Raw genomic sequence first — 23,890 nt, forward strand, 5'->3', positions numbered from 1 at the left:
GATATGCTTGTTTTTTAGGTTGCGGGCGGCACAAATGCTGAACCAACCAAAGCGCCCGGATAGTCATCAAAAAACGGCTCGAAGTGCAGCAACAGTATCCACCTTCTTAATAGAGATGGACAACCCCATTTTTGTTCCCAGTTCGCACTTCTCATACGAGCTCCTGGCTAAGAGATAAAACCAAGCAGGAGACCGAGACTCATCTGATTGGAGCGTCTCGAGTATGTTCAGTTAGTTCTCCGGTCTCGCCGGTACAAGGCAAACTGAAGCCCATGAGATCAACGCGATATGTAAGAAGCCTGTAAATTGTGGTATGGTCACCGCTTTCTCTACTTGCCAACGACATGCAGGATGTGAAAATTGGGACACAGTTGGGTCACCATTGTCCGCCTCTAGCACTTCACCTGCTCCGAACGAGAACGGGTATGAATTTCGGACTCATGCTGTGGGCTAGCACTTGCTAAAATGATGTGTAACGGTAGACTCAAGAGGGCTTCGCTCTTGGCAGGAATTTAGTGATTTTCTGGCTTCTCCCCGAAGTCTCCGGTCGTGGTAGTCAAACGGAACTGTCCTACACCCAGCGACTCACCATATTCCGAAATCTGCACCTAATGCCAAGAAGCCGTGGTGAGTAGAAAAAGAAAACATCAGACCAAGACTAACCTTCTACATCATTCGAAATAAAATTTCTCGGAAGCTTTAACTTCTGTGATCACAACGACGACCTCTTAGTTCGTAGTCTACAGCTGTGCAACAGTTGGCAGCATGGCTCGCATAGTGTCCAAGCAGTTCCGAGTAGAGCGGCACAGAGCCGGGGCTCTGGATTTATGATAAGTGGAACGTAGTCAAGGGGTCAGCTCATCCGCCTCCTTCAGAAGGCATAAAAAGCAGTGTAATTTTACATGATTCGAAGATACTTTTGCATTTATCGAATATCGACCATCGCAGAAGGTCATCCTTTTCTTTCGTGTCTTCCCCGCTCATAGCGCGGGCATGAATCACAATGGCATTTCCGTATTCCAAGATGCCGAACCAGAAAGAGACCAGTTTCACTTCCGCTTGGGGCCAAGCACCATTTACCGTATAGCAAGCGTCAGCAAGTACGATGTGGCCATGGAGACAAAAAACAATCCGCGCCTCATGGAAGTTATGCATCACTGCCTCGGCCTCAGAGATGGAGACGCGGCGTCGCAGAGCCCTGGGCCAACAGAGTCGCGCAGGTGCGCCATGTGGATCCCTGAGAACAAGAGAAATGAGAATGCGTCTGACGATGCCACTACTGCAATACATGCGAACAATTCCGCAGTGATGTTCCGTCAGACCATCACGGCGAGGAAAGACTGCTCAGGAAAAGATGCCGTGTCAAGCAAATACAAAATGAGTCCACGTCGAAATTGAACAGTCGTGGGTGCTTTAGCTGAAAGACCGGTGAGGAGACCTATGCTCAAGACTACTGCAGGCCATTTTCAATCCCGGCCCTCCTTTTCTCGAAATCCTTGCTGAATGTGGCTTCCATCTCCCTCCTCACAGCAACGGCTTGAGAGCTTTGAGCAACATATTCGACATCATCCCAACTCAGTCCTTGATCCTTCCTGATGTCGATTTTGAGGACAAAACCATGTGCAAGCCCGATTGGCAGCCCTGAGATCGCGATTGAGTCTTCGGCTTTCATCAACTTACCGTAGACGGTGAACCCGCCCTCACCGTCAAGCTTCTCGCCCGCTTTGAGGTCGCGCTTCGCAGTTGCCACGACGTCGCCGGCCCAAGTCTTCGTCTGCCCGGTAGGTTCACCGCGGCACATGATCGTGGCTACCGAGATGCCCAGCTCCAGTCCGATCAGGTGATATGGCTTGTACTGGGCGGCGTATTTGCCACTGCTGTCTGTTTTAAGTCCATACTGGCGGAAGCAATCCTGTTGATACTGCGACGCCGCCTCAATGACGACGTACACGCCCCACCTCAGGTCGTCAAACACCCAGCGGCCGTCCTTCTCCATGCAAGATACCACCTCTACAGTACCCTTGTTCGGAAGTTGGCCGCCGTCGCTCTCAGGCTTGAGCACCTCGGGCAGATCGTGCTTTCCGCAGGGTGGGAACTTGAGGCCGGATGGGGGAATCAGGTCACAGCCGTTGGCAACGGCGGCCATCTCCAGCGCGGACTTGGTGCCATCGAGGAAGCTATTGAACATTTGAGGATTGAAATCGCCAGAAGCGAGCTGTTCCTCTGTGAAGCCATAATGGTCCCAGACTGTTTCCGGGTTTGAGTAGTGATATTGAGGAAGGTGCTTCGTTCCTTTGCCAGCACAGACAACGTCGCTAGTGTCCAGTCAGCCTCACCTAGTCAAGGCCTTCGTGATGGGAGAAGAACCCCATATGCCAACTTACAATCCAGCTGTTCGAGCCCAGTCAACCATCTCGGAGATGAGGGCAGGTTGGTCGCCGTAGGCCATGCTGTAGATAATGCCCGCCTCCTTCGCCTTGCGAGCGAGCAGAGGACCGGCAAGTACATCGGCCTCGACATTGATCATGACTATGTGTTTTTTATGCTCGCAACACTGATCAGGAGTTGGTAAACCGGTCATTCCGATGGAAGTGTTCGGAGTAAGAATGAGATTGCGGGAACTCACAAGGAGTGCGTGCTTGATACCAGCAGCCGGGTTTCCAGTCACCTCGAGGATCACATCGATCTCCGGCGTGGCAATAAGAGCAGAAGAGTCTGTCGTGATTATCGTCTTTCCCGAACGGGTTCCCTCAGATATGGATGCATTGACAGTGGTATCGTACTTGTCAGCTGGATAATTGGTCCGCTTCAGCGCCGCAAAGGCCCTGTCGGAGGACAGGTCCGCAATGCCAGCTAGTCTCAACCCGACCGTCCTGTGAGACTGCGCGATGAACATAGAGCCAAATTTGCCAGCGCCGATAAGACCGACTTGGATCGGCCTACCCGCGGCCTCCAGCTCTGCGAGCTTAGTCGAAAGGCTGGTCATGTTGGGTGGATTAGATGGAGTGGTGTACGGTGGTGTACACTAGAAGACGAACGATTTCAAGTTGTTGAAATGAGAATTTCAAGTAACATGCCCTTCATATACTGAGTGCACCACAGACTACACTTGGTTGAAGTAGCAATACGGGAAGTGAGAGGGCTTATAAGAAGCTTTTCATACACCGCGATCAGCGGTTTTGTATCTGCAAATTGACGGGAATAAGTTCTTTTTCGCGGAGAGAGCTCATCACCTCCAGTGTAGATACATACGTAAATACCGAAGCAAAATCATCGCGATCCGCCGAATACTGGCAGCAGTGGCACCATTACTAAATGTCATTTGTGGGGGTACTCATCCACTTAGATTTCTAGATCAGTATTACATGCAGGGATGTTGCGAGTGTGCAACGTTCTCCACGCGTGGCCGTAAGCACAGGTCCGGAAAACTGCCGCCGGGAAATCGGGAAATACATTTCCAAGTGCCAATGGAACTGATCGGATCTGGTCAGGCAAATTTCATCACAAAAAGAGATCCGTGGTGAGGGGTACAGGTAATAGCACGCATTTGGAAGGACAATGAGACAGATTGGCGGTCGAAATGAGAAAGAACATTTGAGAGTCAGCAATGATCGCCTGGGCGTAGAACATTGGGGAATGCGGATAAGTGCTTGTTTAGGCGGGGACGATTGAATATAATAAACTGGAAGCAGCCCCGGATGACATAGATATCAGCTTGACTATGTTTTGTCTCTCTGGAAAGTCTAGCTTTGTTCTGAGCTCACGTTTGCCGTCCAAAGAACTGATTCATGTCACAATCGCTATCATGGCAACGCCTCGAGATGCAATCAATATTGGAACAACTTTGGACTACCAGACGATCGTGGCCTCATGGTCACCAGAGGAGCGAGCTGCCAGGGAAAAGACGCTGAAAAGAAAAATTGACCTTCGCCTTCTCCCCATCCTCGTCAGTAAAGCACCTGTGTCTGAGCAATATCAAGCAGCCGCTGTTAACGTATTATTGTTTGCGCCGAGAGCAGAGCCTTATGTACATACTCAATTACATTGATCGCAACGCGCTTCCACAAGCTAAGGTTCAGGGAATCTCCGAAGACATCGGTCTGGCTGGTATAGAATACAACGTCGTGCTGAGTCTTACATTCATCGGATACATCCTGATGCAAGGTCAGCAGCACGAAAAATTTTCCGGGCCTTTATACCGCTCTCATGCCCCGTACTGATTTCTACCAGTCCCGAGCAACATGATATTGGGCTTGACTAGACCTAGTATTTACCTTCCAGCCGTCATGGTAGTATGGGGGGTCGTCAGTGGATGTTCGGGGGCTGTTCAGAATTTTGCGGGAATCGCAGCATGCCGCTTCTTTCTAGGAATCGCGGAAGCACCGTTTTTCGCCGGTGTTGCTTTCTTGTTCTCGGGCTGGTATACCCGGTCAGAACTTGGCTTTCGGCTTGGGCTCTTCTTCTGCGCCGCCATGATCAGCGGTGCTTTCGGAGGTCTCTTCGCAGCGGGTATTGCCGCAGCCTTCAAGAACAACAAAATCCCCAGCTGGCGGTGGCTTTTTATCATCGAAGGAGCTGCTACTGTCGTCTGTGCGATGGCTACCACGTTCATTATCCCGGACTGGCCAGCAACTACGAAATGGCTCACTGAGGAAGAGAAAGCCTTGGGCGTTGTCCGACTCATCGAAGACGCTGGCGATGAAGAATCGGAGATACGGACCTTTGACGCGTTGAAAATGGCGGTCAAAGACCATCGTGTCTGGCTTTGTGTCCTCAATCAGATGTGCCTTCAGGCAGTAGCCTCTCTAACTAACTTTTTGCCCACGTTAGTAAAGGACTTCGGATACAGCAACATCAATACTCTTTTGCTGACTGCACCTGTAAGCTCTAGCTAACTCCTCATTCAGTATTTACTTCGCGTACTGACTTACGCAAAACCAAAGCCGTACGTGTTTACGGCCCTTTTCAGCCTGTTCAACACCTGGCACAGCGACAAAACGAGCAACCGCTCCCCGTACATCGTGTATCCAACGCTAGTTGCTATGTCCGGCATCATAATAACGCTTGCGACGACAAATATAGGCGCTCGATACTTCGCATTGTTCCTCATGCTTCCAGGGACCTATGGGGGTTTCCAAATTTCCAACGCTTGGGTGGCGAACATCGCCGCACGGCCTCAGAAAAAGCGAGCGATTAGCCTTGCCATGAGCAACTCGATTGGAAACTTGGCCCTAGTTTGGACTCCATACTTGTATCCGGATAGCGATGGCCCGAGGTACACCACTGGTAAGCGTCGCCAGCTGAGCGGCTGTCACATTGACTGACTTTGGTTGCCTCAGCTTGGAGTGTGAATTTGGGGTTGAGTGTCGTCACCTTGACTTCGGTACTATTTCTGTCCTTCATTTTGATAAGAGACAACAAGACGATTCACGATCTTGAGCTGCTGGGATTCAACCTTGAACGCGCCGACGGCCAGCAAAAGCAGCAAGTGATCTCTCGTCATAACGAGCACCCTACCGTTGGTAGACCTAATGGAGGTGCCATCTCTGGCGGATTAACCAGATATCAGACGTAGAAACTGGGCTCTTCCTAGTTCTTTGGAAGCCAGAGCGGTCATTTCTACAGACTCACCTAAATTAGCACGCTATCGCCTTTGCACGAGAAAATGGTTCTGAGCCCTATCACGATTTGAACGAGGTTGATCTTGAATTTGTTGGAATCATACTTGAGAACTTGCTTGAATTATCTCATCTTATGCCTTGAAAATACCCACGAGCACAAATTCTGAAGGCTCTGCGGAAGGACCTTAGAAGAAGGACCTTGGAAGTGATAGTCGCTTGACACGTTTAGTACCTAAGTACCTATCTAGATATTCTTACAAAGTAGTACTTCAAACCAATAGATGTGCGCTCAGTATCTAAATTTTCACATAAATGAAATCTGCTCGAAATGAGTGCATTTCACACGGCTGCTAGTACCCACTCTCGTGAGTCTCACTCTTTTATCTTGGGTGTGTCGTCTCCATCGACTGCTACCTAGCTTTATTGATCCAGGACGTTTGAGGCAGGCTGGGCGCTCACTCCCCATCTTCAATGTCGATATTCCCATTCCACATCAATGCTTGCCTTCTGTTTACCGCTACTCCCACTTTAGCAGCGTCGATGTCTCACATGACTCTCAGCGAAGGGTTTGGCTCGACTGCCTTGCCTGCGAGACAGTGCTTTCAGGGATTGAACAAAATCATCCCAAGAATATGCTAATGAATGATCCTGCCAACCAATTAATATTAGTTCATTTACTTCCATCAGATTATACTATTCTTCGGCAAACACAGACCAGTGACTGCGATGACCCAAGAAGGGCAGCCATTCCATGCTCTCTTGCAACGGCACTTCCTATCCGGGGAATCAATGCTGCTTAGAACGAAACCAACCCTGTCTCAACCCTGTCATCAACTCACTCAGCATTATTTCCAGAGGGATGTATTGCCCCTTGAACCTGGATATGAAGGCTGGATATGATGTTTTGCTCATCACCCTGGAAGATTTACTTGGACTAGGCCTTCACTAATTACACGATCGCCTCACTTTATTTACACTGGCACGCCCAGTCAAGTAGAATGTCCTCGTTCTCCGCAAAAGACTCCTTGTACATGCAGATCTCACCCAGAAACCACGAACTGCACCCCACATCCAAGCCACCCAGGTAAGCGTGAACGGAGAACCATGGGAAGGTCCCTCCTCGGCCACGACCGCGCGGGGAAAAGTAAACGGTCATTCGGCTTTCAAAAGCCGAATTGCCGTTTGGGCTTCTACCCAACCTTCCATAGTTCAAACGTCGAGGTTGAAATTCCCGATTTCCCGCCATGTCGTCGCAGAATGCGGTTCATGCCATGGAGAATGGAACGCGCAGCCTTCGAAAGATCGGTGGGCCGGGGAGAAAGCCGAGGGCGTGTAAGTAATAAATCCCGTTTTCGAGTTCTTGGAGCGGTCCCGCGCGCAATGGTATTGACGCCAACACAGGTGCGGAATGCAAGAAACAGAAGATGAAATGTGAAGTGCCTTCTGGAGGCCACAAATGCAGGAATTGCTGGAAGAGAGGCACGGACTGCGTCTTTGATCGACTCGTAGTTCCTCATGCTGCAAACAACGGGCGGCCGCATGCAGCTGCTAACCCAGAGTGCAACTGCGGCCACAATTTGACTTTAATCCGAGAAGATATCAGGCAAATACAAGCATCGATGGACGTCTTGGCGGGGCAGAAAATGCTGCAGGCCGAGCCGACCTCACATCACGAAAGCCCCCCAAACGCGACGATAGCTGCGGGAGAGGCATTGTCCGCAAGAGAGTTCAATCTGCGTATGGCGATGACGAGAGAAAACTCCCCGGAAGCAAACGGGAATACCGAGCACAATGGCAATTCAGTCACAGTAGAGGAGCCAATGGGTAGTCTGTACGAAGTAACGCGACTGAGGAATATAAGGTCTAATAAGGCCAAGACCGTACGTCCTGCGACTGAGCGCGGCCAAGTGCAAGACCTTATATCGAGGGGTGTCATACCTCTTTCTGAAGCAGAAAGTCTCTACACAAGGTATACACAGGCTCCTAGTCAGTATTTGAATGCGTCGTATGGCTAAGTGAAAATCGAATAGCTTCCACACATCCCTGAATCACTACCTCTGGGTTGGCCTTGAGCAGACCCATCCAGATTTTAAGTCGGTAAGGGAATCGTCGGAGCTGCTCACAGCCACGATTCTGACAGTCACGGCGCTTCATATTCCAACAAGCGCTGAAACTTTCGACAAATGCTATAAAGAGTTCCTATTGCTCATATCGAGCTCAATGTTTAGTCGATACCACAGCGTTGACGATGTGCGAGCCCTATGTATTGCAGCATTCTGGCTATCAGAAGGTGAGAAGAGCTAGGTTTCACCCATTCTTATACAGATCCGTTAATCAGCCTTATCAGTGTCGTGGAAGCTCTCTGGCCATGCTATCCGGATAGCTACAGAACTTAATATCCATCGGTCCTTCTCCCGGGCGATGGAAGGCGACCGAGAGCACTTTCTTCGAGCCAGGCTTTGGTACATGCTCTATGTCTGTGACAAACACTTCAGTATAGCGTACGGCCGCCCACCCATGATCGCCGAATCTCTACAAATTCGAGACCACGAGCTATTCCTACAGTCGCCCTTCGCCGATGCTCTCGACCGACGGATCCTCTCGCAAGTCTCCTTGATGCAAATCCTGACGCGCATATACGATCGGTTCATTGAAGGTAGCAAGGGCTTAACTCAGGAAAATACAACAAGCGCGATGCTCGCCGATGAAGAGGGCGACTTTGATGACCTGCGCGCGTTCAACGGCGAGATAGACCGCTGGCGGTTGCTGTGGCACGCGCGTCAGGAGCACAACCCTTTCATCGGATCCTTCCCGCCAAAGGGCATCATACTATACTGCTATTTTGCCAAGCTGCAGCTCAACTCACTCGCGATCCGTGGTGTGAGTTTGTCCAGCGGCCAACTGTCAACACAACGCAAGGAATACGTGAATCTGGCCATCTCTGCGGCAGCAAGTATCCTGACGTTCGTACTCGAGGAAGAGGATATGAGGAGGGCACTGGTTGGAACACCGCTCTATGTGCACACTATGATTACGTTCGCATCTGCCTTTCTAATGAAGTGTGCAACCATGTGGAGCCGCGTCATGGGGCTGTATATCGAGGCAGGCTACATCACCAGCCTACTCGAGCGCGTAGTCTCGTTGCTGAAAACGTCAGTGACTTCTGATCGACATGTCCTGTACCATATAGCATTTGGACTAGAGAAGATGCTGGCGAAGTTCAGCACGAACTCGGGTGTGACAATAGCACAGGGCTCGAGACAGGCAGCCCTCAGGACAGGCATCTCGGGTAGTGACAACGGCCAGTTTGCCCAAAGGTTTCCAACTGATGGGAATCACGTGGCTTTCTCGAACGCGGAATGGGGTGCATATACCGGTCCAGTAAATGCTGGAGCACCCAGCTTCAGTGATGAATTCTCTGGTAACTTGCTGTTTGAGGCTTTCGGGAGCGGCTCTGCGAACGATGTCTATGATCTGTTGACGAGTCAACTGTCGTACTGATGGATCACAAATTCCATTCTTACTAGTAGCTCGCAGAACTTGAAAATTATTCCACCACAACATATCAACCTCTACCAGTTGAAGTGCGAGCTGGCTACCCTGGAACAGATTGCAAAACCAAACATCGAAGCCGAAACACAAATACCTCGCCTTCACGGCGTAGCCCGGACTAAGGCCGGCGCCCTACTAGGACTGCTACTTACCTTGTTCGACTTTTACATCATCAAGAGTGCCGCGGCGGTCAGAGGACGTCCAACGTCTTCGCAAACTCCATCTCAAACTGGACAGCCGGCTTTGGTGACACCATCACCGGTTCACCCAATCTCTAGCTTTTTGCAAGGGTCTCAGCCGTGAATAATGTCTCGGACGGCGGCTACCACCCTTCCAAGTCTGCCCACCAGCCGTGACATGTCCACCGGGTCGAGAGCCTCTGCCCAGCCGCGTGAAATGCACTTGTTGGTTTGTGTCGGCGGGAGAGAGTATGAGACATTGGCCACAGTCCGACACATCGATATCACTACCGACTGGAACGATGGCATGCTTCTGAGAGCACTGTTGCGGGAATATGAGCAAGCTCGTCAGGGTCGCCAGTGGTCAATATCGTCACTGTTGCCGGCATTACCAGCGAGGATGAGGAAGTCCTCGTTTGTAAAATCCCTGCGAAGTTCCAGAATGCTGTCTTGGATCCGTGATGTGCCCATGTGGGAATGTTGGCATGGTTGGATACCCGATAGTGGTCTGTGTGCTCCTTTACACATGCCAAGTACTGCCGACTTTGTCAAGGTGAGTTTCTTCTACGACCGCGATGTGCATGATATGAGATGGTAATTTCTTGCTACCTGGCAGTTTCAGGTGTTTTCCCAGGCGGCAACGGCGGAGCCCTACCCTGGTCAGTTCGAGTGTGGTCAATGGCCTTCATCAGCGGATCCTTACCTCTACGAACCTGTTCCAATGATGCTCACTACACTCAATATTCCGTTATGGCACGAGCTCAAGTACCCGGGTGCCCATCTTCGCCACCAATGGTACAATGCCGCAGCTAAGAAACTGGATGGCCGACTATTCAATGATCCGTTTCCAGATTTCGATAGCATACCCAATATTGTTGGTCATGGGATCCGAATCAACGAGAGACTCAACGACGTATTGATCCTGTGGTGGTCATGGATTACGATTATCATTACTGGCGTTTTCATTTTCGTGTACTCAAAGTGCACAGGCGATAATTCCTCTGCCTTTGGTCTTGGGGCATATTTAATGGCGGCTTTTACGGTGTATATTCAGCTGCAGTGTGCGTGGTGGAGGCGAATTTCCAAGTAATTTTCTTTCTCCAGGATGGCAAGGCAGAATTATAGCAATCCAACTCGAAATCTGCGGTGTCGAATTCGTGATGTCAGTGCCAGACGGACGATATTTCAAAGCCCACTCAGTCCAAGTCAGCACGAGGTGTAGTGAGCCTTGCCGAGCTCGGTTCCGATGACACCCCACCTTAGCCCTTCTGATTGGGCCATCGTTCCAGCCCCACGAGGGATAGCTCCGACGGCATCGTCACTGACCAGGCATCTGCTGAGGAAGCCGTCTAACCCAGACTACCATTTACCAACATCACCCACGACGAACGCGATCACGCCCTCACCAGGCCACCTAGAGACGCATAATCTCGAATACATCCAAGGCGACGCACCAAGTCCTACAGTCTCGCATCTGAAAGAGACTGCCTTACCGACCAACACCACCGACACCCAGCGAACCAAGTCGCTCCCACCCACTCAAGTCAACCACCCACCATGAACCGCCTCTTCGGCTCGTCCAACAAGGGCCCCAAGCCCACGCTGAACTCAGCAATCGGCAACGTCGACGAACGCATAAGCAGCATCGACGTGAAGCTAGCCAGCATCAACGCAGAGCTGCAAACGTACCAGACGAAACTCTCCCGCATGCGCGACGGGCCAGGCAAGACAGCGCTGAAGCAAAAAGCGCTCAAGGTGCTGCAGCGGCGCAAGGCGTACGAGGCGCAGCGCGACCAGCTGCAGTCGCAGGTGTGGAACATGGAGCAGGCGGGGATGATGCAGGACAACCTGAAGAACGTGATGACGCAGGTGGACGCGATGAAGACGACGCAGAAGGAGCTCAAGCGGCAGTACGGGAAAGTCGACATCGACCGCATCGAGCGCATGCAGGACGAGATGGCCGACCTGCTCGACGTCGGCAACGAGATCCAGGAGTCGCTCAGCAGGGGCTACGACGTGCCCGAGGACGTCGACGAGGCCGAGCTCGACGCCGAGCTCGAGGCGCTGGGCGCCGAGGTCGAGATGGAGCGCGAGTTTGGCGGTGGCGCCGAGGCGCTGCCTAGCTTCATGCAGGATGAGGTGCCTGAGTTTATTGATGAGCCGCCCCAGACCGAGGCGGGCAAGGCTGTGAAGGAGGCGGCTGGATGATTCGTGGAGGAGGGGATGCTTTGATGCACAAGGACATACCTCTGATGGAGGACTTGTGTTGGATAGTCTGGGGGTTTTGATGTGGTTTCATGGCGTTGGAGGAAGGCATCTATTGACAGCAAGTTGGATGGAGTTGAGGGACAAAGGCTCGTTTTCGACATCGCCACCGGCGCACTATACCAGGAGCACTAATGCGATCTGATCATTTGCATGGCTGTCCATCGTTTCTCTCAAGTCGTTCCCGACTTGTGATACTTGCTATATCTTTTGTGAGGGCATGACAAGAGCTCGCTAACATCTTGGGCGAAATCAAGTTCCTTGACTCAACAAGCTAAGCCGCACGTTAACCAAAGACTAAGCCGTTCGAAGCACTCAGGAAGCATCGACCCCTTCTCCTAACTTCCGAATGATCACCACTCATAAAGATTATTCGAAGCTAATTTAAGAGAGTCTATTGGAGGCTACACAATCATATATACATCGTGATCATGACGGGGTCATCAAACGGGCAACGGCAGGCAGCTCTATCTCGATCATGCCCTTGCCCATCTTCTCTTCTTTTTGCTTTTCCTTTTCCCCCTTCCAATTAATTCCCTTTTGCTTGGCTGATCTCTTGCTTTTCCCCTCTTACGCCTCCTTTCTCCAGAGGCTCCCGCTGCTATCAATACCGACCAAAAAAAAAAAAAAAAAGAGAAAACCTCTCCCACTCTGGCCCCCACTCTGGCCATACCCACAACCAGACGGCCGCATGCACAACGAGCCAACGAAATAGCCTGTGCGCCCGGATCCGGTCGAAGATAATGCTGAAACGAGCCCAAGTACTCCTTTATCCCCGACTACTACACTCGCCTACTATTTTCTTAATTCAGCTTGCCAAAGGACCCACAGGAGGCAACACAGAATAGGCAAGAACATGGTCGCTATTCTATTAATCCATAGTAGCAAAGAATCTAGCAACCTCCTCCAGCTCTGGGTCCCCGTTGCAAAAGTCCCAGCCCACGATCACGCTCGTCTGGCTACAACAGATGATCCGCCGGGCGTCAAATTGAAGCTTGTAGATCCTCGTCGGCATCCCCACCTCGGGCGCCCCGTGGTGGTTGAGCCGGTGCTGGCCGCCGGCAGGTGGTGGTCCGCCGGCCACGTTGCCTGGGGCGCCGCCTGCAGGAGGGGCTGCGGCCTGGACTGAGCTTGGGATCCCGGCGGCAGCAGCGGCAGCGACTGCGACAGCGGCAGCGGCGTTTGAGGAGCTTCCTGCCCCTGCATCGTCATCTGGGCCGTTGATGGCAGTAGCATCAGCCGCCTGGAGAGCTTGCATCCCCTGCTGGCGAGCCCTGGCCTGCGCTACCTGCGTCCGGACCGTCGCGGCGCTGACAACCTGCCGCAGCTGTGACCGGACAAACGGACTCTGCTCGCGGTCAATGGCGGCCTGCAGATGGCTCTGCAGAGTGAGCATGGTAGGGTAGTTGGTCAAGGCTTGCTGGAGGGCGTGGACGCCCTGAGGGACAATGAGATCGATCAGCTGCGCGAAGGAACGCTGCGATGAAGGTGTTATGGTTGCCATGACTGGCGAGGTGACATGTGTGATTTGGTCTGAGGGCACCGGAGCTACATTCCGCGGCATGACAGGGTGCGAAAATCGAGGCCGGGACGCGCTCGTGTTCGCCTGAGCTGAGGAGCCCGACAATTCTGGTTGAGACCTTGATGAACCGGCCGGCGTCGACGAACCTGAGGCTGCTGAGGAGCTCGACGGGTTGGCAGCCATCGAACTGGACGCGCTTGCCCTCGTAGCACGCGGTCGAAGGATAGGTGCTGGGGCCCAGTCTGAGGGAGGCTGTTGTCTTCTCGGATTGTTACCAGCACCGTGGCCGTTTCCTGCTCCTCCAGGGTGATTGCCGGGTGCTGGAGGATCAGGCGGCGGGCGAGGGTGTGAGTGCAGCGCTCTGGATGCAGCCTCCTCTTGCTTCAAGTGATGCTGCGGCTTCCATTTGCCCGTCTTGTCCCGCCTCCAAATGATGATGGATTTGTCGTACGACCCGGAAACAATCCTACCCCATCGTCTCCCGCCACCTCCTCCAGGCGGCAGCTTGGCTCCGTAAGCCGTTATCTCCTCGGGATCTGTGCTGCCGGCGTTTCCAGGGCGGCCACGACGCGGCGACGAGGACACCTCGCCGTCCTCTACCGCCTTCATGTATGCCTGGTCCACTCGTTTGGCCTCGGCAGCGTCCTCTTCTACGCTCCACGGGAGGTCACCGAAGCCAGCTTGCACGGTGCGGACCAAGTCGGTGTGGTCTCTGAGGCTGGCAACTTCTATACCCGTCTCCCGACAGAAAACCTTCACCTCGTTATCACTACTACCAGAGACGATGCGCTTGCCGTCATATTGCACGCAGGCAATACCCTTGTTGTGACCAACAAATGTTCTCTTGCAAGCTCCCGTCTGCCAGTCCCAAACCTTGATCTGACGGTCGCCACTGGCCGAGACGATCTCGTTGTCTACTATTTGCACCGCATTCACTGCCGCACTATGGCCCTCGAGGACTCCGATCATGGTGAATGGTGGGATTGTAGGAAGCTGATCTAGCGGTGAGGATTCATATCCATACCGCTTCACAGTGGTAGGCACCGGGTTGACCATGCCATAGCCCGGGTCGCCTGCTTTCAGTGCACGGCGGTTGAAGATCTTGATAGTCCTGTCCTTGGAGCATGTCGCAAGTATGCGCTTGTCGAACTTTACGTTCAACACTGATTCTCGATGCGCGTGTGTCAGTCGTTGGATGATCTCACCGGTGGAGAAGCGCCAAACAATCACGTCCGAGTCACTGCTACCCGAGACAATGATATCTTCGTCTGGGTCGGAGTCGAATTGGAGACACAGGACAGAGCCGATATGGCCGACGAGCGGCTTCCGAACCAGCCGCCTCGTGGCAAGATTCCATATCCGCAGCGTGCGATCGCGACTTCCGCTCACCAAGTATTCTTCGTTGTACTGTAGACTATAGATGCACTCATTGTTGTGGCCTTCATCCAGGTGGTCCGGATGAGGCAATTGGAAGTTCTTGAAGTTGCCCTGCTCCCAGTTCGTTTCGAGCTTCATCCGCATAGAGTACAAGTATTGCCAGTTGATCTTCTGCTTGCCAGACGATGGATCGTAGATCCAGAGTTTCGACTTGAAAGAGGAGGTGGACGGAGAAAGCGCATCGGTCGGGGTCCGTGAAACTGCCTTGCCCTTGCCCTTATCGAGGGTCTTGATCCTCATGAAGGAGCCGGCGCTCGACCCGGACCCCTGCATGTTGAGGTCCCTGAAAGCCGGCGTCATGGTGGTCCTGGCAGAGCTGCCGCCAAAGAGGGACTCGTCGACCTCGAGGGTCTTGGGCTCGGCGGTCAGGGGGTGGTCGGCATCCATCATCATGTGGTCATCATCGTCGTCCAGGGACACGGCCCGCTTCTTGTGGGTGTGGCCATCCTCCTCCGACTTTTGGCGGTGCATGGAGCCGGGCGAGGTCCTCCTGTTGGCCATCTCCTCGGCTGCCTCGATCTCGGACGCGATCACTCTCCATCCCTCCATCAGGTACAGGCGCTGCCATAAGGTGCGATCGAGGGCCAGGCTGAACCATGGCCGGCATGTCTGGGCGACAGACAGGAGGGATATGGGGTCGAGATATCCGAGGATCTTGAGGCAGATCTCGGCGGGCAGGTACCTGATGAAGTCGATGTAGAGGCGCGGGCTCATCTTCTCGACGATCTCGGCAACGAGGCTGGTGGGCAGGTTGTCGAGGAGCTCGAGGGTCAGTTCTGGGAGATGAGGACGGCATTAGCAGGCGATATTAGCAATCACGGAAGCCCCCATCATGTGTAACGCCACCGAGATGGGCACCAGGGGGGTAAGCAGTGGGCTACGTACGAGTCCTCAGGTCGGCGGGCAGGCTGGCAATGTGCGCTGACAGCCATCCTTTGAGTTGCAGCGGGGAGGCGCCCGTTGCGGATTCGAGCTGCTTGACGCCGGAGGGAAGAGACAGGGTGGTGGGCGAGGGCGGGTTCAGGGGGTCTTCGGAATAGCCCTCGTCTGTTTGTTGTGACACGCCGTAGCCTTCCATGGTGGGTTGGGCAGCGGGCGGTTCGCGATGCCGCATGCAGTGTCTGAGTGGTGGTGGTGCCTCGCGATGAATGGGCTATAGATTGGAACTGGGATCAATTATGGGCGCGTTGGAGGTGGAAGGCGGCAGACGGAGATATCCAGCTGTGGGATTATCGATCTATTGAGACCAGGTCGGGTCGGGTTGGGTTCTGGTGCAGGTAGGACAAGCGTGATGCGGGTGCAGGCTGGTTGAGAGGATGGTGGATGACTGTGCTGCGATGGTGTTTGGAGGCGGACCAACTCGGGGGGTTGGTAAGTGTCTTGGTTGTCGAGTGTATCGAGTGTATCGAGTGTGATTTATGTACTGTAGACTGATGCTGGATTGCAGTTGGATATATGTAAAGGAGGGTGGGTTTGGTGTACGGGAGAGGGAGAGGTGTGATTATGCTCTCATACGATTGAGCATATGCGCATGGTGGGCGTCAGTCAGCCTTGGAAGGAGACGGAAGTGGGAAACGGAGAGGCGGCGACAATACGGCCGATGAGGTGGTGGTTGATGCCGTAATGTTGTTGTTGCTGCTTCGTTGCTCACCCAAGCCTCAATCAAGCCTAAGCCAAAGCCTAAGCCTGGCTGGCAGTGGGCAGTGGGCAGTGGCTTCTGCCTGCCTGTCTGCCATTGCAATGCCAGGACGGTCCAGGTCCAGATCCAGGTTCCAGGTTCCAGGCCCCGCCCGACCAAGCCGACCAAGCCTGATTGATTGGAAATCCGGGGTGCAGGCAGGGGTTAGGCATCCCTGCTCAGCCACTGCCAGCCAGCCAGACTGACCGACGTAACTCAATTCACAATCAATGTCTGCATCTTTCATCCCACCCATTCGTCTATTCGTCCCTCCATCCAGCCATCCCCATCCCATTATTAAACTCTCTGCCCAGGCAAGATTGTACCCATCTATAGGCAGATTTGCTCGACAACTGGGTCTTGACTTGCATCCATCCAATGTTATTACTGCCGTCAAGCCACAGCTTGGCCTCGAATTCAATCAGAGAGTCTACAATGGTTAGTGTGCCCAGCCTGCAGTAGATTCCGTCATGCAGGTCAACATCCGCAGCCAGTGATCCTGCTGCAGACATAGACGGACCTACTATTCCATCTACAATAGGTCCACTGCCAGCTCGAATGTTGGATCTACAGCCAGCCGGACCCCAGATCCCAGACCACATCCCATGCTCATGACCTAGGCTCACATATAACCAACACCTCTATTGCTTCCCAAGCCTGGTTCTGCTGGATCTCTACCGACCCAACAGCCCCCAGCAGCATCCAGATCGACGGCAAAGTGTGCTCATTTCCCACGCCCACGCCCGTGGGTTTGCGCGGCATGATGCTCAAAACCTGTATTGAGGTGTTTATCTCACGGGTTTACATACATACCAGGCAAGATTCGCACCCTGAATGAGCTCACATGCAAATCCCTGGCGGCGCTGCACGTCATTCGCGCCTCTTCCAGGTTATTTCCCGGCCGACACTATACCAGCTAACCGGCCGAGCCCACCCAACCCCACAGTCTAGACTATCAGCGCCTGTCGCCCAGTTGATCAATTTCAAGGGTGCAAACAAGCTTCGCGCTCCGTTATTACTCAGTAAACCATGCAGCCCTGCAGCCCAGCACCAAAGGCCCCTTCTAGACTCCCCAGGAATCAGGTTTCACGGTGCCTGAAACTTGCTGGTGGCCTGTGTCACCTCGAGCCACATGTTGCAACATTATGTCATCTCAGTGGCCAGTCCTGGAACTTCCAAACTTCCAGAGTCAGTCCACAGAGGAACAGAATGCCCCGCGCCACCACTCGCATCGAATTCAGATGAGTAAGTTGTCACCTTACTGGGGGGACAGTCCCCATGAGAGCACGTTGAGGACGGAGGTAACCTGCGCCTGTCTCGATCTTGTGGCGTTGTGAGGAGCCACACCTGCCCGGCCTAGTCTGCTGGGCTGACAGACGGAAGCCGTGGCTGGCGCTGTCATCTCCATGCGACCACGGCCTGGCCTAGAACTACTTACACCGATCTTTGAGGCTAATTAGCCGGTACTGTATTGTTAGTGTCTTGTCATTGCTTGACAGGGCTGAACTGCAAGCCATCAGCATCTCAGAACCTACGCTAAGTGTTGTTGATACGACGGAGCCCATCTGGTGTGACGTCCGCAAAAGTTTGATATCAAGCGACAAAGCAAAGTCACTGACAGTTCGAGGCAATAATACTGAAAATCTTGAGAAATAACAAAATGGCTCATCAGCACACAGATGAGAGCGGGATCATAGGGTCAAACTCATAGGCTATATTTATGCTGGCCATGTCCATTACTGTGCAAGTGTAGTAACATGCTCAACAGTCTGTAACGTTTACTTCACGACTTTAATTCACAAAAAAAGCTGTAAGGAATTGGATATTTATCTACTTGGAACGTCCTTATGTGAGAGAAAAGGGGTCCCGTGGAGTAAGCACTCAACATTGTCAAAATTGCTTGTCCTCAACAGGTCATCTAACGATGTGGATCTGGACTAAGCTACTCAACCTGCTCCACACACATTTTTTGTCCATTCCGTGGCTGTGAAAATTCTCCGTCTTTGAGCGGCCCCTGGCGAGGCCCCGATGCACTTCGCGTGCTCGAGTGACTGCCAAACAGGATCCCTTCACGGCATTTGGTCGTGGACACCGGGGCCGCGTCATGAACTCACCCGTCGTACCGCGTACCGAGCATCCCGTCAAATTTCTATTTATATCGTCCCCGATTCGGTTCTTCCAATCTCTCCCCTCCCCCCGAACGCCCTCGGGTCCTTCCGATGCTCGGGCCGCTAGACGCTGTCGCCGACTACACTTACCTTCCCCGGGCCCATACAACATCCTCTTCTTCCTATATTTTTGTATCTTAAAGAGCCGGAGCCTGACACTTCCGGGCGCTGACTCAGAAATTCCCGGGAAGAAGCCTTTGGAGACCTGCTTCAGCTTCCCTCGTTCTGTTGCCTTCCTCGGGCACGCATACATGAAACTGACTTGCAAAGGAAAAGCACGCCACAATTGATTCGCTGCTGGTTTGTGCTCTGGCTGGTTTGAACAGCACATCGCCTTGGCAATAATCAACCCCACCTCTGTATCACCACGCACTCATGCAGTGGCTCTGCATACTCGATTTGAATATGCGTGCTCGGGGTGTCATTAGTTATCTGGAGCCACTCAGAAAAGGCCGAGCCACCGTCAATAGCTTCTGCAAGGTAGATCACAGCATCAATTTGGATGATTTGGAAGATCGCTTCTATCTCTGACCGCGATATTTCTCCATTATGTATAAGTCAAAAGATATCACGGGTAATCATTTCTGTATTTGTCAAAGCGCAGATGCATTATTATCCCCTGGAATCAAAGTGGGCGTTAAGGCTGAGACAGATTACAAAGTTAGCAGCTGCGGCTGCGCTAAGGGTTCGTTTTCGTAGTTCTAGTGCTCGGGAAACACTCCGAGAGCGAATGGCATCCCTAATTATGTGGGCGCCCCGTCGACCTTCCAGAAATAAGTCTCCGCGAGCAAGGATGAAACTTAAAAAAAGGGTTGGACCAAACTAACAACGGAAGGCTCAAGACTCGACTCGCGCGCAGTGTTTTGGCTGCTAGGTTCTCCTCATTGGCCCAAAAAGCGGTAGTACATAAATTGGGTTTGCGGGACGACTGTCGATCCATGGATATGGGGCACAGCCGTGCTCGCTTCGCTCCCGTATTCGGCTTGCGGGCAGTACTCTCTGCGTGCATAGTCAAACAAGGGCCTTCACACGTCCCTTTACCCACCACTTTGCCTCAGCTCGACATGGTTAACGCGCGGTATCTAGCAAAACAAACCTCTGAGCCATCGCATAGCCCTTATCGGTTTCGTAACTGACATCGACGGAGAGAGTTTGCTAGCCCCGCGAGTCGCCCATTGGCCGGGCATCCGGTTGCAGGGCTTCGATGAGCGATCAACATGGCCGTGGGTTAGGTGGGTGAATAATAAAAGACTCCAGACTCCCAATGCCGAAAAAGCTTGGTTCTGTGATATGTCCACCATCAATCTATCTCAAAAGCCTCTCTCAGATCAAAGTCCACATCGTGTCTTTGTGTGCTAGTTGAGTATTCGCGCCGGCCTGCCAAAACCCCGGAATTCCAGTCTTGCGTCTTCACCACCTGGCTTCGAGAGCCTCATCGTTAGCGTCCGTGTTCGTCAGCCATCATGTCTTCTGCTGCAGACTTTCCCCCGCCGTCATCGAGCGTCATCAACCTCGCCTACGTGGAGACCGTTCTGTCCGGATTATTCCTCCCAGTCGTCGGGTATCTCACCTGGAAGCATGGGAAAGCGGGCATGACGTGCTGGTCGATTTACATCATGGCCTTCGCCGCGCGGATCATCGCGGACGTATATCTTATTGTCAACAAAGACAAGCCGTTATTACCGACCGCGGTGTCAACAATGACCGAATCTGCTGTTATTGCTTGTATATCATTAGGCATCATCGGTATTATTTATGAGGCGTAAGTAATTGTCTAATTGGTTTTCTCAGGATAGATCTGGCGCTGCCGTGCTGAGAAGTCACATCGATACATCGATTGATTTTTTAAGTCACAATCTCAATCTAATAAAACAAGAAAATTACTAACCTTTCATTCATACCAACAGAAACATAATTCTCCCGCAGCAGCCGAAGAAATGGACCGAAAAGATCGTCCTCGGCGTAACCCATCTCGCCAACACAGCCGGCATCGCGATAGCAACGTACGGCGGCGCGCCGAGCGCGACGGGCAAGGGCGGCGTGGCGAACCAGGAGCTCAGCCGCATCGGCAACCTGATGATGCTGTGGGTGCTGTTCACGGTGTGCGGGTGGATGTGGCCGACCTACAAGAAGATCAACCGCTACACGGGCGTGCACCCCAACGCGCGGCCCTCGCTGATGCTCTTCTGGGGCGGCGTCGCCGCCATGCCCATCTGGCTCGGCCGCCTGAGTTACATGTGCATCTACGCCTTCAACCGCCAGAACATCTCCCTCGACCCCGTCATGGGCACATTTGCCATCAAGATGCTGCTCTTCCTCACGCTCTTTGGCGCTGCCACTGCGCTCACCGCTGGCGGCTGGTTCGCGCAGATGAACATGCCTTCGGGAGGTTTTCTCAAGTCTCGGGAGGGCGGAAATTTCATGGTGTCTGAGGACGAGTCGCCGCTGAGCAGGGAACGATCTGGGCCAAACGATGTCGAGATGTACGGACAAGTTGCGAGGCCGAAGTACTGATTGATACCCCGGGGTTGGATGTGAGCGAGAGGCGGGCTGATTTTGGGCAAATAAGGTGTTATAGAAAGGCGTTTCTGGGAGAGGATGGCAAGGAGCAGGCTCCAGGGGGGCAGGTCTGTCAGGCTCACGTCACCTGCTTGTAGCCATCAATATCATTCAATGAGGATTTTACACACAATCGGCTATTTGGCTTGATTTGTCTACAAGTGTGATCACAACAACCGCATTCTAACTATTCTCACACTCTCACAGGGCACGAGTAGCAGGGAAATGAAATGACGGCACCTCGAGAAGGGATCAGTGTTGAGCTGTCGCGAGTGTATTGAGGCTTCAGCATCTCCCTGAACTAGTGTTTCACAAATTTTGCCATTGTGAAGTGCGGAATTACTTCTCTCAGACTCTTCAACTACTGATTTTTTTTTTGTTTACTTGTGATGACTGAGCCAGTGTGACACCTCGTTCCTTCGATCATTCCTGCTCGTTGGGATCAAATCTTGCCCCTGAGACGGATTTCCTACTTCGATCTCTTTCGTTCGATCATCCAGTCAAATGCAAACCCTGAGCGATCATCATACGGCGGGATTGCACGGGGGGACGATGAAACCGAACAGCCATACTTCAGCTGGGCAGTGCAGATAAGCCGAGACGAAACAAACACCCAGTTGTGAATTTAATTTGACTTATGCAAAGCCACGACCGATATCCATATTATCAGAAACTGAGAAGAGGTACACGTTGACTGTTCGTTCGATTTCGTCATGGCAATACAAGCAACCATGGAGGCGAAAGGGGGTCTATACCGGGTCAGTTCCGGCAGGTGGGTAGTCCGGGGTCGAAACCGTGTCATGTATACTGGGCAGCATGTCAGTTAGGTCTGGGGTAGCCAGCGTGGAAGACGACGTCGTGATGGACTCACACGGAAGGTTCGGTTGTTTTCGACAGCTGAACACTGCCACGTCAGACCCAGCCCACTGATACGTATACCAAGCCCCAATTAAGCCAGACCGCAGGCAAAGAGGGGACCAACAAGGGTGAATTTATGGACCATCGTCATACAAGCATGTCCTTGCTGAGGGGTGGCTGCACCTTCACCACCGTGTGCGTTAATTCAAGATACCGGGCTTTGCTTTTCATGTATTGGCAGTGGCTAGCATATGCCGTAAGTAAATTGAACGCAATTTGTCAGATTAAGCCTGCTTCGATGGTTTTTAGAACAAAAATGCAAAAGACCACATGACCGTTCATCTCAAAACTAAGAAAAACTACAATACAAACATGAACGACTCGGCGTACATCTTACGCAAGTGCACGAATTTCAAACGTAGACCATGACTGATCTTCAGCTATAGACACCATGCGAAGAAATACATGAGTCGTGGTCTACCTGTTGTAGACTTTAATACATTTATAATTGTGAGCCAGGTGTGCGACTGATCCCGACTCACCACCGAGTTTCGACCGCTGATATCTGAAAGAAGCCGGGAAAAGAGAGTTCTCTTTACGATATGGTAGGTATTGCTCCTCTATTGACTGGGCTGGTTCCAAAGCTGCTCATGAAGCAGGCGCGTCAGTCGAACACTACGTGGGATACACAACATACCTAAATCTATCATCAGCTGAGGACACATTTGGTAAGTCTGTTGGCCTGTCTTTTGTTACTTGAAGCAACGCTTGCATTGTGTGTGCTCGGCCCATTATCGACAGAGCGCCCATACCCAGTCTCGTCGCGTAGGTGGGAGGTGGACAAAAAAGCGAGCTAGACATAAGCGTACCAATGCCACGGTACTCGGTCACAAACTTTGAGAGACGTGCAACCGATTTTAGCCCAAGTTTCACTGCGAAGTGTACCCACCATCGACCACCAGCGCGGAGCCTTGCATATAGCTGCTCATCGGTGAGGCAAGGAACACAATGGCGTCCGTCACTTCCTCGATCAGACCCAAGCGCTTGAGGGCTGTCCTTTCAAGATCTCGTCCTAGATATGAATCAGAGGGAATGTTCAGGTTGTCAAGCAACGGCGTCTTCACGTATCTAGTCAAACGACAGTATTAGTGGAGTTACACTCAGCTCGCTTGCTCTTTTGACTCAGGCTTGAGTACGCACCCCGGACAAACAGCGTTTATGCGAATGTTCATATGTCCATAGCTGTTCGCATCTGCTCGTGTAAGCCCAATGACGCCTGAAAGGTATATGTCAGTGGTATGGCATCATGGAATCGGTTTATCAGCTGGGAGAATTTGTGGTCTCACCGTGCTTGGAGGCAACGTATGGGGTTGAAGGTAGATGCGGCCCTGTCGCTTTGAGGCCGTACATTGAGGAGACATTGATGATTCTCCCCCGTCCCTCACGGATCCCTAGATCTCTAGAGACGCAGTCAGTTATCGTTCAGCGCGATCTGAACGCAGTTGAAAAGGATGTTTCTCACTCTTGGTCAACCATCATAGCCAGCTCTTCCTTCTGACACCTCCAAACTCCGAAGAGATCGACGTCCGCAACCTGCTGCCATTCGTCATCTGGCATCTCATGAGTCCGCTTCCCACTGCCCCCAATACCCGCATTGTTCACCGCGATGTCAAGTCGCCCGAATTTCTTCATCACCTCCGAAAGTGCCCCCGCCACCTGTGCAGAATGCCGCACGTCGAGCTGGAGCTCCATGACCTTGATATCGGGACACTGAGCATGGAGGAGCTCCTTCGTCTTTTCCAACCCATGCATATCGATGTCAGCGATTGCGAGGCGGGAGACGCCGTGTCGTGCAAACGCTGCGGCGGTGGCTTGACCAATACCTGCGATTCGTCCGTCAGCAGCTCTACGGTACAGTTTGGCGACTCTCACAACCTAGCAAAAGCACTTCACCTTCGCACACTCACCTTTCGCAGCCCCGGTGATGAACGCAGTACCTCGCAGAAGCGGGGCCATTTTTGGTGAGATTACGACGGCAGCTCTTGATTCCG

At 52.6% G+C, this 23,890-nt stretch overlaps 8 protein-coding genes across 8 annotated transcripts; 5 read left to right on the plus strand and 3 right to left on the minus strand.

Moving 5' to 3' along the window:
* Positions 1-765: 765 nt before the first annotated feature.
* Positions 766-1,398, plus strand: J7T55_005811 (uncharacterized protein; the record flags this gene model as incomplete). Its single annotated transcript, XM_053137417.1, has 2 exons — positions 766-795; positions 949-1,398. The coding sequence occupies 2 exons, from the start codon at positions 766-768 to the stop codon at positions 1,396-1,398; spliced, it is 480 nt and encodes a 159-aa protein (XP_053000582.1).
* Positions 1,399-1,450: 52 nt separating this feature from the next.
* On the minus strand, positions 1,451-2,986 carry J7T55_005812 (saf domain-containing protein; the record flags this gene model as incomplete). The annotated part of the gene is made up of 3 exons (XM_053137429.1): positions 1,451-2,315; positions 2,385-2,554; positions 2,627-2,986. The coding sequence occupies 3 exons, from the start codon at positions 2,984-2,986 to the stop codon at positions 1,451-1,453; spliced, it is 1,395 nt and encodes a 464-aa protein (XP_053000583.1).
* Positions 2,987-3,805: 819 nt separating this feature from the next.
* On the plus strand, positions 3,806-5,575 carry J7T55_005813 (uncharacterized protein; the record flags this gene model as incomplete). The annotated part of the gene is made up of 6 exons (XM_053137440.1): positions 3,806-3,946; positions 4,020-4,164; positions 4,369-4,755; positions 4,831-4,880; positions 4,944-5,286; positions 5,340-5,575. The coding sequence occupies 6 exons, from the start codon at positions 3,806-3,808 to the stop codon at positions 5,573-5,575; spliced, it is 1,302 nt and encodes a 433-aa protein (XP_053000584.1).
* Positions 5,576-6,865: 1,290 nt separating this feature from the next.
* J7T55_005814 (c6 transcription) lies at positions 6,866-9,122 on the plus strand (the record flags this gene model as incomplete). Its single annotated transcript, XM_053137451.1, has 4 exons — positions 6,866-6,953; positions 7,023-7,452; positions 7,652-7,911; positions 8,122-9,122. The coding sequence occupies 4 exons, from the start codon at positions 6,866-6,868 to the stop codon at positions 9,120-9,122; spliced, it is 1,779 nt and encodes a 592-aa protein (XP_053000585.1).
* Positions 9,123-10,909: 1,787 nt separating this feature from the next.
* Positions 10,910-11,560, plus strand: J7T55_005815 (snf7 family protein; the record flags this gene model as incomplete). The annotated part of the gene is made up of 1 exon (XM_053137462.1): positions 10,910-11,560. The coding sequence occupies one exon, from the start codon at positions 10,910-10,912 to the stop codon at positions 11,558-11,560; it is 651 nt and encodes a 216-aa protein (XP_053000586.1).
* Positions 11,561-12,488: 928 nt separating this feature from the next.
* Positions 12,489-15,654, minus strand: J7T55_005816 (uncharacterized protein; the record flags this gene model as incomplete). The annotated part of the gene is made up of 2 exons (XM_053137473.1): positions 12,489-15,352; positions 15,462-15,654. 2 exons carry the CDS (start codon positions 15,652-15,654, stop codon positions 12,489-12,491), a joined length of 3,057 nt encoding a protein of 1,018 aa, XP_053000587.1.
* A 4,231-nt stretch (positions 15,655-19,885) lies between these two features.
* Positions 19,886-20,936, plus strand: J7T55_005817 (uncharacterized protein; the record flags this gene model as incomplete). The annotated part of the gene is made up of 2 exons (XM_053137483.1): positions 19,886-20,184; positions 20,330-20,936. The coding sequence occupies 2 exons, from the start codon at positions 19,886-19,888 to the stop codon at positions 20,934-20,936; spliced, it is 906 nt and encodes a 301-aa protein (XP_053000588.1).
* A 1,832-nt stretch (positions 20,937-22,768) lies between these two features.
* Positions 22,769-23,855, minus strand: J7T55_005818 (3-oxoacyl-reductase; the record flags this gene model as incomplete). The annotated part of the gene is made up of 5 exons (XM_053137494.1): positions 22,769-22,967; positions 23,040-23,115; positions 23,186-23,298; positions 23,362-23,722; positions 23,807-23,855. 5 exons carry the CDS (start codon positions 23,853-23,855, stop codon positions 22,769-22,771), a joined length of 798 nt encoding a protein of 265 aa, XP_053000589.1.
* Positions 23,856-23,890: the final 35 nt, after the last annotated feature.

Source organism: Diaporthe amygdali (genome assembly GCF_026229845.1).
Source record: "Diaporthe amygdali strain CAA958 chromosome Unknown NODE_1_length_4327563_cov_65_473760, whole genome shotgun sequence".
NCBI classification, from domain to species: Eukaryota; Fungi; Ascomycota; class Sordariomycetes; order Diaporthales; family Diaporthaceae; genus Diaporthe; species Diaporthe amygdali.